General features: G+C 41.6%; 1 protein-coding gene across 1 annotated transcript; it reads left to right on the top strand.

Moving 5' to 3' along the window:
* Window positions 1–7,106: 7,106 nt before the first annotated feature.
* Window positions 7,107–11,844, top strand: LOC108784208 (E3 ubiquitin-protein ligase RING2). Its single transcript, XM_018552953.1, has 4 exons — window positions 7,107–7,119; window positions 10,823–10,914; window positions 11,011–11,171; window positions 11,625–11,844. The coding sequence occupies exons 2-4, from the start codon at window positions 10,828–10,830 to the stop codon at window positions 11,842–11,844; spliced, it is 468 nt and encodes a 155-aa protein (XP_018408455.1). The 5' UTR covers window positions 7,107–7,119; window positions 10,823–10,827.
* The last annotated feature ends 1,924 nt before the right edge of the window (window positions 11,845–13,768 follow it).

Here is a 13,768-nt window from a genome sequence, read left to right as displayed (position 1 = left end):
TTAGGTTGCTCCAAACGTAGGAACAGCAACAGTAAGAGACTAATCCTGACAGCATGTTAGAATCAGATCTCACTCAGGGCTTCTTCACAACGAAAGCGTGTGTGTTCCAGAGCGGTAGCTGCTAGAACGCACCGCGATCGCTAAGAAACTTCTCCCCGCGTTTTGGGGCGGGAGGGGGCGTGGCGGTGCATTGAATTCAATGGCAAGCAAGCCCTATTTTTTCTTTTGCAGTGGAACGCAACGCTGACAAAGTTTTGCTACGCATTCGATCGCACTGCGGGAGGGGGGTGCGTGGAAGCGGTGCCCTTGAATTCTCCAAAATGTGGGGAGAAGTTTCTTAGCGATCGCAATGCGTTCCAGCAGCTATCGCTCTGGAACGCACACACTTTCGGTGTGAACAAAGCTTAAAGGTTTCTGATCCTGCCCAGACGATCCGAAGTGATATATTTCAGGCAAATAGATACAGTACATTATAATATTCCTGTGCCTGAAATATATCACAGCTTTGTAAACATGGGCCAGTCTATGGAGCTGTCAGAACAAATAGCAGAGAGGTGACTCACTCTGCTACCTCTCTGCTATCTTAGCTGTCAAATACCAGATCGCTATTTAGCGATCATAGCAATCCCGTATTTGTATGTAACAGCTTCATTCTTTCATTAATGAAAGAAAGAAAGAAGCTTTTACAAAAGCTTAACTATTTAATGAATTCCTCAATACTGAGGCATTCATTAATGACTGCTAACCATCCCATCAGTCTTTAAAGGTGGCAGCTGCATTAGTTTTCTTTTTTAGGCTTTTTTTCCCTTGATTTTCACCTGGTGATCCAGTCAGTAACACACTTTCTGTCTAAAGGAGCCCATTCACCTTACGATTATCGGATGAAACTTTTCGTCCGATGATCGAATAGTCGTACAATTTTCATACGGCAGCCCCATCCTGCCCCGATGATCGCAAGATTAATTTAGTCGTAATTAACAAAAAGCACCTGGACGAAATGCGGTAATTGATTTGCCGTATTTTGTAGAGTGTAGATCGTACGACTTTTGACGCACGGAAACGCCAGCAACCTTACGACAATCGTACGATCAAGCAAAGTTTTCAAACATGCTTGACTGTCAAAAGTCGTATGATTGTACAGTACTGTCGGTCGGACACTGCAATGCATACATACGATTATCGGCCGAAAAGTCGATCGCGTACGAAAATCGTCCGATAATCGTAAGGTGTATGGGCAGCTTTAAGGTGCCCATACACCTTACGATTATCGGACGATTTTCGTACGCGATCGACTTTTCGTCCGATGATCAAATTATCGTACGATTTGCGTACGGCGACCCCACCCTGCACCGATTATTGCAAGGCTCAATCAGCAGTAATTTAAAAAAGCACCTGGACGAATTGCGGTAATCGACCGCACGTATTTTCGTTTGCGCGTGAGCAGTGTAAATCGTACGAATTTTGATGTATGGAAAGGCCGCCAACCTAGCCAAAATTGTACGATCGACCGAAGTTTTCTAACCTGCTGGTTAGTCAAAAGTAGATCGATTGTACAGTATTTGCATTTGTACACTGCCCATCAACCTTTACGGATATCGGACGAAAACGCAGTCGCATATAAAAAGCGGCCGATATTCGTAAGGTTTATGGGCACCTTTTAAGCTGCCCATACACCTGACGATTATTGTACGATAATCACGGGTGATCCCGCGACCATACGATAAGGTGCATGGGTGTCGCCTATTATGCCGCATATGTTACATATCGACACGAACGTCGCAGTGAGAGCAATCATTTTTTAGCCATTAATCACTGATAACACTAAACTGACGAGCAGTAAAATATTTTAAAGTGTCGCCTATGGCCAATTTTGGGTCTGCGATTTCGCGACATGTTTGGTGTCTATTTACCTGACGTGACCCCATATTTTATATTTTACCAAAAAATGGGGGTGATAATAAATGTTTCATAACATTTCATAGGGAAACAGTTTTTTTTTTTACAAAATTTAGTTTTTTTTTCAGTTATATAGTAGAAAAATAAAAAACCCCAGTGGGGATTAAATATCACCAAAAGAAAGCTCTATCTGTCCCCAAAAAATGGTCTAAAATGAATTTCAGTACAGCGTTGTATGATGGAATAAACGTCAGTCAAAGTACCGCAGCGCTGAACACTGAAAAAAATGGCCTGGCCAGGAAGGCCAAAGAGGATATTAACCTTTATCTTTAAAATGACAAGAAAGTCACCTTTAGAAATGTTTAGTGATAACAATCTACAAGCAGATACTTCTAGACAATTGCCGGCTTTGTATTCTTTGCATATCTTATTTTTCTTTTCTTCCGCATTCTTACAGTGGCCATTTTTACTAAGGGCAGATTAATTAATCTCCCTGTACTTCCTGGAACTCTGGCACATGTGACTAAGACATGTGACCATGCATATCATCTCAGGGGAGGAAAAAGGCTTTTTCCTGAGATCTCAGGAGATTTTGCAGTTTATAGATATGATTTCCCAACAATGCTCTGCTGATGTAACCTTCCCAGGGTGCATCGCTTAGGCACATCACATCAGTAATGGTTAAGAGGACCAGGAGGTAGAAAAACAATAATTGTAAGTACGGTAAAGGCAAATTCTCTTACAAGGATCCTATACAACTTTACTGTCGCTATAGTATTTTTTAAATGAACCAAATTGCCATTTTGTTCAGAGATTTGTAGAGGTTTCTCCTGGATAACTTGCCCACTTCCACTGTTTCCTTTTTATTTTTTAGATACACTGACGTGAGGATCTTGTACTTCGCCGCTACTAGAACCCACTGGATTCCGAAAGTAAATATAACACTTTTACTCGGCTTAGGACGCACTGCCGTATTCATGTAAACCTTACCTTCACCTTGTGGTCATTAAAGGGCTTTGTATTCACAGGTTCACCTTTATGGTCACACACGGGACTCAGCCACCTTTAACCAACTTGTGATGTAAAAATCATATATATCAAGGCAACCTATTAACCTCCCTGCCATACTGTACCTTTAAATAGTGATTGCAATATCTGATTCTGAGTGCCCTGAAACACGGGTTTCAACTCGTAAATCAGACTTCCTTAACCTTTTCGCTGCCAGTGCTGCCTGCTTTTGTTTTTTTGCACGTGTTAAAATCCACATTTTAGGCCTAAAGGTTTCTTTACTGCCTCAATTTATATATTTTCTGAAAGCAGAGACCCGGTAGAACAGGGGTGAGCAACTCTGGTCCTCCAGCTGTTGTGGAACTAAAAGTCCCATGAGAGATTGCAAGACTGACGGTTACAGGCATTAGTCCCAGAGCCAGAGGCATGTTGGGATTTGTAGCTAAAGCACAGCTGGAGGAGTTGCCCACCATTGCTATAAAATAAAGTGGTGGTAGTTGCAATCTCATACCATATTAGAACAGGTTTATTAAACCCAATTTTTCAGTAAATTTACCTTTTAAATTAATTTAAGTTCACATAAACATAGTATATTATCCAAATCTTTGGTGAAAGATGAGGTTGTACCAAACTTGCCAAACCTCAATATTGCATGTGCCTTTGAAATAGTGAAAACTGCTCAGAAGTGATGTTTTTAAAGCCTTTAGGCCTGGTTCACACTCTGTAAAACGCTCAACATGTGGAAACCAATGATTGCCTATGGGCATGGTTCCCACCTAGGCGTTTTACAGCGCGTAGGAACGCGCTGCAAAACGCCCTACGCCCAAAGAAGTAGGAGTAGAAGTTTGGGGCGTATTTGCCACGCGTATCCATTGGGATACAGCCAGGTAGCCCTCGGAAACGCGCGTTTGGGGTCTCTTGGTGACATTAGGGGTTGCTTGTTAGCCCCCTATGTGATAGAAATAAGGTTAGTGCAAAAAAAAAAAAAGTGTTTAAAAATTATACAAATGAAAGTAACAAATAAGAAAAATTAAAAAATGCAAAAAAATTAAGTCCCCCGCCCCCCCATGTGCACACGCATACACACGCAAAAATGTGTTGGTGCACCTATGTGCAAAAACCACAGTTGCGCTACACATGTTACATATCGCCGCAAACGTCAGAGTGAGAGTAATAATTCTAGAGCCATTAATCACTGTTAGCACTAAACTAATGAGCGGTAAAAGCGTTTAAAGTATTCCCTATGGGAAATTTTGGGTATTGATGTTTTTTGTGGCTTCATGTGCGAACGCAATTTTAAGGCTTGACATGTTTGGTATCTACATACGCGACAAGACACCGTCTTTTATATTTAGGAAAATGACAGTTGATTTAGCATTATTCTCGCATTATTCTCGGCTGTGGTTCACAGGCTATCGGTTGTTTTCACATAGTTTTTAAAAGAACAACTCTGGGTAAAAATGTTATTAACCCTTGCTGTGGGGCTACCCCTGCCTGGTAATGGTTAAGTCCTCCTTTTTTGCCTAAGGTCAAACATTAAAAGGTTATACTCACCTGATCCTCAGAGCCGGCTTAATCTTAGATGGGTCCTTGGAGCGTCTCTCCCCCTCTGCTCCAGCAGTCCCCGAGTCATCACATTTTATACACTGTGCATAGAACGTGAGTACACTGAGGGACATACAATCGCTGTAGCGTAGGAGGAGACAGGCAGGAGGGAGGACAGCTGGCTCTGAGGTTCAGGTGAGTATTTCTTTGTTAGTTTTGACCCCAGACAAAAACGAGCACCTAACCCTGGGGTTACCCAGACTTCTTTAGTAGCCAATGTACACGGTGATAGATTTAGTTAAGAAGAAGCCTTAAAGTATATCTAAACCCCAAAACAAACACTTAACCCCTTCATGACTGAGCTTTTTTTCAGTTTCTGTTCATAAATGACTGAAGAACTTTTGACATTTTTGCTGTGTGATTGATTATTCCATGGCAGTAATATACTTTCTTACTAAATGTATATTTTACCAAAAAATTGGGTATTATATTATGTTTCTGTGCACTAAATCCTAATTTAGTTTATTTTTTCCTAAAAATACTGGTTTGATAAACATTTGCGCGAAAACCGTACGACATAAAAAATTGCAACTAGCAGTCTTTGCTTTCAGAACATATATCGTTGTTTGGGAGTTTGAAGCTGTTTTCTAGACAAAAATGTATATTTTATCATGTGTGTGCAAATAGTAAGAAAATGCTCCGGACAGCAAGTGGTTAAAACTTAAAAAAAAATGTATTTAACTTTAATTATAAGCTTTTTTTTTTTTTTCTACTTAACTTTACTGTTATCATATTGGGTGCTGACTAGCCCCCAACGTGGTGGCACATTAGAGGTGACATGTTCTCTTTAAGGAGACATTAGGGATCTATTAGATGCCTAATACCACTCCTGCACTCCAAAGCAGCTAATCAAGAACAGGTTGAGCTTGATGAGCTTCATGACCACAACAGCCTGGGAATGACAGCTCTGAACTGAAAGTAAGTAAAATCTTGTTACTTCCGGGTGCATTCACGGGTTTGTCCTCTGCTCTCCCTGCAAACACATGCCATGGATGTCCCGGGTGCTCAGGAATGGCAATGGAGCCAAGGATACATGGTGGGGGGTCAAATGGGGGAGAAGGCGGCATGTTCTGGGTCCTGTGGAAGTGATCAGGCGGCTGTACATATGCCTGAATCACTTCCACTAGAAAGCCAACAATCAGCCTTGCATAACCAAACTATCGGTTGCTATAGCAACTGTATTGCTACGTTCTAAAACTGAGCATCAGAACAGTTTTACATGATTCTGTCACTTTCCTCTGCAAACCCAATCAACCCTCCACATAAACCCCAGAACATGAGTCCTTATAAAAGCAAACCCAGCACTCTAAGCCTCACATATATTGTTTTTCAAAAGAGAACCAGTCACAATTATTCTTATGTAAGAAATTGAATATTCAGTCTTTATTAATCATAAGCACACTTTAATTATGTTCAATTACTCCCTTATGCAAGACAAATGTATTTGAAATCATGCCAATTTTCTCCTCTACAGAAGCCCTAGAGCAGTGTTAAGGTGCCTATACACCTTACAACCATCGCAATACTTTTGTCTTGCGATGGTTGCACGGTAATTAAAAAAACGTACGATCTGCCTATCTTGGACAGGCAGATCATACTTGCGATCGTCGCAAGCCCACCCCCCTGAGGGGCGTGCTTCCAATGACTGCAATGCTGAACGGGCAGTGTGCGCTTGCGCACACCGGCCCGTTCGACATTTGTCTTACGAGCATGCCAAAAAACCGCCGACAATCGTACGATTCTCGGCGGATTTTCGAACATGCTTGTAAGACAAAAGTCGTGCGACCTTACAGTAGCAGAGGTCGCATGCCTTCCATACACCTTGTGATTATTGTACGATCGCGGGATTTCCAGCGATTATCATACGATAATACAGCCCTCCATCTGTGTTGCAACTACAAATCCCATTAGACATTGCAAGACTCTGACAACTGAGGCACAATGGATGTGTAGTTCCACCACAGTGTAGGGGTGGAGTTTGCCTACCCCTGCCCTAGAGCTGACTAAGCAGATAAATGTAATAATGTCATAAGCCTTCCTTCTGGAGGGTGGCTACTTTTGTTCCCCATGGTCCCTGTGTGTGTTGTAAAGTAAACACTGCTCCAAGCTTGCTCCTCTGATGGACTACAATCTCACGCTTAGTTTACTAATTTGAATTGAAATTGTAGTCCATCACGGGAGTGAGCTCTTGAGGCGGTGACTACTTTACAACACACACAGGAACCATGGGGAACAGAAGTAACCACCCTCCAGAAGGAAGGACAGTGTCAGCACCAATTCAGAGATGATTGGAGGATCTACAGCTGAGTGATACACAAATAAGTTACATTTTTGTTAGCAGGGTACTTGAATGCATTTTTAAGATTGAACTCCTGAGTGTAGTGTCACTTTAAATACATCTAAAATAACATTTGCTACAATCATTACTATAGAATATCCAATAGAGAAGAATTTTCTTCTACTCAACATATTTTAACTGGAATTTCACTTTCTATAACTTTATACACCATATGATGTATCATAGGAATCATTTAATTATTTACCTGTACTTAATATTTATTTTTAATTTTCTAGGGTTGTGTAAGCTCTGGTTCACCGGCATAAACTAAGGTAAGTGCAACAGAAATGATCAGATCTCACTATATTCCTGGTTACGCCCCACATATTTCACTTATCTTCAGTAATAAAGTATTTACAATGTTTTTCTGTTTCAATAAATTGTTAGCAAGGTTTGCAGACTTTACAATGTTCTTAATTGTGTCATATAAGTCCCACGTGCTATATTCTTGTGGGCTCACCTTTAAATGAGTCTGCAGGAAGCACCTAACATTTTCATTGACTACCATCCTGCTGTCTTTCTCCTTCTCATTTCATTCGAATGTTACTAACGTAACCGCTTACTAATGTAACCACATCCTTGTCCACCAAATAATAAACTTGTCTGCTGCAGCGTAGGTGGTACTTGGAATAAATTTACTAAACGTTTTTAATCCAAGTGACCGACTATTCCAACTGACCATACCAAGAGTATCTGTTTTTCAGATCATAATGCACTTGAAGTTTTATGATCCTGAAAGATCTGCATTGTATAGAGTTTTCTACAAGATAGCTAAATCCCAACCCTTTACCTAACACAGATACTCTGTCAACCATAAATTTGCTGGAGGACAGAATAAGGACTATGTTAGTCTCTGATAATGTTTTGGTGATGGTTAACTTTGGAGGGCCTAGTTGTTGAAGGGATGGTGCCACCTACCTCCCCTGTGTTGACTTTCGCATGGCTTTGCTCCTGACGCAGGAGGGCGTTTGGATGAATGTATTACATAAAGAAAAAAAACTGCTTCCGGTAGATGACTCAAATTTAGTAAACCTAGTAGTTTCTCTTTATAAAGATATTCTCAGACGTTATAAACAATAAGCACATTGTGGTTCAACAAAGTAACATCAACAGTTTGAAGCATATCAAGCTGCTTACAAATCAGTATAGCAAAGAGTTTCTGGATAGAAGGCTTTGTTGATCCATCCATGCACCATTTGTTGTATCCCTTCCCTTCAAGATGGAGTCCTCTAAATTCAAGGGTGTTTTGGTGATTAGATGATGTCATCTTCTACCTGTTTCCTTTATATGTATTTCTATACTCATTTGGAGCCGCTTGACAAAGAGCATGGTATGCTTGAAACTGTTACTGTTACTTTGTATCTTCTGTGGAATGAATATAGAAAAAAGTGTGGTGCAATTACTTGTCGGGCCTTCTATACTTTGGGGGTAACACTTGAGTAATTCTCCTGTTGCACTGTCACACTATGGAGCTGTAAGAGTGACATATCTGTAGGACGCAGCGCTAACACTTTTGCAGGTCATTGGTGTGACAGCACAACAGGAAGGATCACCCACTGTGTTTATGGAAAGGGATACAAAACAGTGGTGTATAGAAGAATCAACATAAGGCTGGGTTCACACCTAGACGGCAGCGTTTCTGCGCGATTATTGTAAACGTGTTAACAGCATGCGGTTATTTGCAGGTTTGTGCGCCTACATGAAGACGCGCATTTTAATTGGCAGCTCATAAATTATTGTGGGCAATGGAAGAATGCGCATATAAATTCGCACATACACTCACAAAAATGTGCAACATGCTTCTGTTGCACGTTTTTGGGCATTTCCAATGAAGTCTATGGGGAGAAAAAGCGCTTTTATCTGCCCAAAGAAGCCCCTGTATTTTTTGGGGCGTTCTTCTGCTCAGGTGTGAACCAGGGTCATTTCAAATCATGGGATTTCCTGTGCTGGGCAGTTAAAAGCTCAAAAACTCCTAGGTGTGAACCAGGGCTAAGATTCTATCTGAAGCGTCTGAATGATCTATAAAAAATATATAAAACACTCTATAAATCATTTTTTGTAACCTAAGCATCACGATCGTACATTATATAGATACAAGATCTATATTTTCATTTTTTCATGAGAACTACCAGGGTTGCAGCGGGGACCTGGCTCTGGCACTCCACCACTGTCCGGAAATCATTAGTCTGTATTGATTTAGAAAAACTATCACATGACAATAAACAAAAATGTATCAGTACTCGTACTTGTAAGTACTCGGCAATTACAGTACTTGTACTCGCAAAACTGGTATCTGTCCATCCCTTTATTTATATTTATTAGGGCTTCGCAAATTAACGATGAATCCCTCGATTAATCGTTAATTTTTTTGATCGATCAAAATTATTTTGATCGGAACTCACCTCTCCGCCGGCCGTGACGTCACCGGACTCCTCCCCCTTCCCTTCGTTACCTGAACGGAATCATTTGGGCCGGTGAGTCTCCTCGTTCATGAGTGCATGGGATGTGTGGACAATGTCTACAAGGCAGCTAAAATAAAAATGAAATATGTATCATGTAAAATCGACAATGGGAGCGAGATATGAGTAAACAATATTAAAGCTGGTGCACTAAAGACACGGAGGCCAAAAGATGTATTTAATGAATGTGCAGTGCTAAGGGTGCTTTTTTAGGTAATGTGAATGAGCATTTTATAATAAGTGAACGAGAGATTGTGGAGACACTAGAGAGCCCTGTGGAGACACTAGAGAGCCCTGGTTTAACCAAGGCTCTGTGGGGTCTCAACAGCTGTCTGTGGGGTCTAACAAAGTTGGTTAGACCCCACAGAGCCCTGGTTAGACCTCACAGAGCCCTGCTACCCTGGTGAGACCCCCTCAGAGCCCTGGTGAGTCCCCAGAGAGCCGTGGTGAGACCCCACAAAGCCATGGTGAGACCCCATGGAGCCCTGGTGAGATCAGGGCTCTGTGGGATCTTGCCAGGGCTCTGTGGGGTCTTGCCAGGGCTCTGTGGGTCTAACAAGGCTGGTTAGACCCCACAGAGCCCTGCTAGCCCTGTGCGTTATAATCGAAATTAGTCGATTAATCGATTTTAAAAAATTCGATTAATCGAACAGGAAAATTTTAATCCTTACCAGCCCTAATATTTATAAAAACAAAATCGTACATTAAAACAGAGATGTACAAATCCCAGGAGCTCCGTGTGCTCCTTACAAATGACAGCTGCCTTCTAAATTTTGAATTTTTCTCTAGTGTAGTCTTGGAGCTCAAAAGTATCGGTACATGTACTTGGTATCTGTGCAACCCTACTTGGTATCATTCCCCCGCAACATACTAATTCAATTTTTAAATAAAATGTTTCCATTTTCATGACATACCTTATTTTAGACCCAGTGACATCATCACTGGTTCTCTGCACTTCTTTAAGCAATGCAGGCAGAACATGGCTGGTGGGAAGGACCAACAGGGTGCTGTAAATAGCTTCCTGAATTAGCTTTCTGAGAACATCTTAGCACCCTGCCTCATTACTTCTCTCAAGAGCCCTTATGCAAGCAGTGGTTTGGCAAATATTAAAATGCCTTGATGGGTTGTTTTCAGTCTGGAGGAGTGGTTGTTCCTATCTAGACTGCATTTGCATGCAGACCACCCTAGGTAACACCCCCATGTGATGTTGAGCCTCCATTGTGTAAAGAACTTAAATTCAATAAATAAAAGGGTGGGCCTGGGACTGAAGGTAAGGCTGGAGTTCAACTTTAAGTGTTTATCTTAAGTCTCCCTATATATATATATGAGATAGAATGACAGTTCGCACCAGCTTATTAAACCTTTAGGCCTACTATGTATGAATACCTTTCCCTTCACTTTTGACATGTGCAGTGTAAGTGGCGTGTACCCCAGGATGTGGCGTGCTTGAGTTATGGTTTAATATATTTGGAGTATCTGGGCCTACCAATAAATGTGTTTTGTGTTTGAATTTCAGGCATTATGTCTCAGACAGTACAAACCAACGGAGCTCAGCCACTCAGCAAAACATGGGAGCTAAGTTTGTATGAACTGCAGAGAACGCCACAGGTAAACACGTTGCATGAAATATAGGTGGAGCTTTTACTAGAATAGGTTATGTGTTTTTCTTAATGTTTTTATTTTCAATACTTCATATTTTGGCAGGAAGCAATTACAGATGGGTTAGAAATTGTAGTATCACCCCGAAGCTTGCACAGCGAACTTATGTGTCCAATTTGCCTTGACATGCTGAAGAACACAATGACAACTAAAGAATGTCTGCACAGGTTTTGTGCCGACTGCATAATAACGGCTCTTAGAAGTGGGTAAGTAAAGCGTATTTGTAGTTATTAGATGGTCCAGGGCTGGTGGCAGAGGCTCTACATGGTAAGTTTCTTTTATTGTCCCTATAGCCCCCTCTGGTACTGAGACAAGAAGTTATGATAAATCTCCTCAATAGACACTCAGAAAGCAATAATAACCTGAAAGACTTTCTAATCCTTCCCCAATCTTTTGGAAACCAAGAGTTTTGGCTAGAGTTAGGCTTTAGGCATTCATGCAATTATGGAGTATATAGTCAACTAAAACCTTTACCATGCTAATTACTTGTTTACTTTATTGCTTCCGTACATAAAAGTGTATGAAAAGAAAAGTAATTGATCACTGTATGTAACTGAATAAGGTGCTGATTGTTCATAGTGGAAAGGTCCTAGAATTACATCCTTATAGATGTCTATTTTATGTGCATTATCAAATACTGTCCCATCTGTTGTTCACAGAAATAAAGAATGTCCAACATGCCGTAAAAAATTGGTCTCCAAAAGATCGTTGCGCCCAGATCCAAACTTTGATGCCCTTATCAGTAAGATCTACCCAAGCCGAGATGAATATGAAGCTCACCAGGAAAGAGTACTGGCCAGGATCAGCAAACATAACAATCAACAAGCACTGAGTCACAGTATTGAAGAAGGTCTTAAGATACAAGCAATGAACAGGTAATACCATAGGTAATAAAATATGTAAAAATGGAGACACTTACAGTATACCAATATGTACTGTAACTTTCATCTGGGTTTGTAAAATTAATACAAGAAAAGCACAAAAGACACAAATCATGTGGTCCTTTTACTATCTTACAACATGTGCTGGAGGTCTATCCTGAGCACGACTGAACAAGACTTTGGGGTTTCCCTCAGTGTTATCGTCAATAATTAGATCATTTACATTTGTGTGGGTGAGAGAACATCCAAAAGTTTGTGGCAAATACTAAAATACACTTAAGTAATTGAGACGGGGGTGCCTTAGTTTAGGAGGACCTGTTTTTTTTTTAGGCACTCTACATACCTTTACTGGAGAAAATGCTGCTGCATACTCCATCCACTCCTAGTTGCATGACCAAAGGGCTAAGTCATGATCTTTACTGAAAGGAAAAACCATCCAAGCTTAGACCCAACGTAGATGTGTGCTCTGTCTAGACCAGTGGTTCTCAACCTGAGTAACCTCAGGACCCACATTTGTCCTTGGTCATTAAGTCACGATCCAAGTCGCGCTGCAATGCATGGCATTGCGTTACCACCTGTTTCGGTGCAATCGATCAAACTCTGAGTGGGAGGTGCATTTGGGGTACCATTCAAATGAATGGCAATGCAACACACCTCCCACACCAGAACGTGCAGTAGGTGCGATTGCGTGGTGCAGTGCATTATTAGCACGGGACTGTGCGATTAACGTACTGCACTAGTGTGAACGGGCCCTCAAAAACACTGACACACTTAACCACAGACACACTCATAGACATTCTCACACACACATACACACTCTCCCTAAAAACATTTTTTTTATCATATAAATTTGTGTTAGTTCCATCACAAAAGATATCACAGTACAACATAAAGTATAGTGCTGAGCTTGAGGTCTAGTCGTTAGGCCTTATAAATGACATCAGTGGGTACATGGAAGTAGCGGATCTGTAGGTATATTCACTTTCAGCTCATTTAGAACAATTTGTTTCACCGTTAAACAGGAGAAGTAATCAATTCGTATGAATTAATCAGCATTTATTGCTGAAGTGGTAATGCAATATAAAGATTTTGTGGTTAGTAAACCGATGGTACCCAACGTGGGTGAAAGACCTAGCTTTCAATGCGTTCGGATATTGGCTCTAAGAGACATGACAATACAACACTGGGTGGGGGGGCACACAGACAGAGGGGTAGGGTATAAGGGGGAAGGAGGGCTGAAGGTAGGGGGGAAAGAAGGAGAGAGGCCGTACACAGACGCCCAAGAGAGTTCTCCTATGTAAGGTTCTTAAACTACATCATAGAGTGCATAGGTGTCTAGGGGTGTTCGGGTCTAAGTAGCGGTCGATCCATGGGGACCAGGTGTTTTCGAATTTGGTCATTTTGTCATCAAGTTGGGCAGTTCGTTTTTCTTGAGCCAGTATCCAGTTGACGTGGGTGATGACGGCGACTATACTTAGGGTGGGTGTCAGCCAGTTCTTCGCAATTTCTCTTTTGGCGGAGGTGCAGATATGCATGGAAAGGCTAAATTGAGGTCGGGAAAGACCGTCTGGTCTGCAATTGAGAAGTGCTAAATAGGGGTCCTTTGGCAGAGGTATCGAGAATAGAGAGGACAGTATACGAAAAATACCCTCCCAGAAGTCAATGACTTGTGGGCAGCTCCACCATATGTGGAAAAATGTGCCCCGGTCAGGACATCCTCGAAAGCAGTTAGGGGAGCAGTCGGGGTTGTAAACGGCCACTCTAGCTGGTACCAGATACCACCGCATGAGTACTTTATAGTTAATCTCAAGCATGCTTGCACTCCGCGAGCTCCGTCTAGTATTAGCCCAGGATTGGTCCCAGGTCTCGTCAGTAGTGGGGGTTCCGAGATCTTTATCCCATTGTGCCACATATGAGGGGGG

The sequence above is a fragment of the Nanorana parkeri genome, unplaced genomic scaffold, assembly GCF_000935625.1.
Source record: "Nanorana parkeri isolate BGI_ZX_2015 unplaced genomic scaffold, ASM93562v1 scaffold103, whole genome shotgun sequence".
Lineage (NCBI taxonomy): Eukaryota > Metazoa > Chordata > Amphibia > Anura > Dicroglossidae > Nanorana > Nanorana parkeri.
Note: the sequence above shows the minus strand (reverse complement) of the source record. Positions and strands in the feature narration are given on the sequence as shown.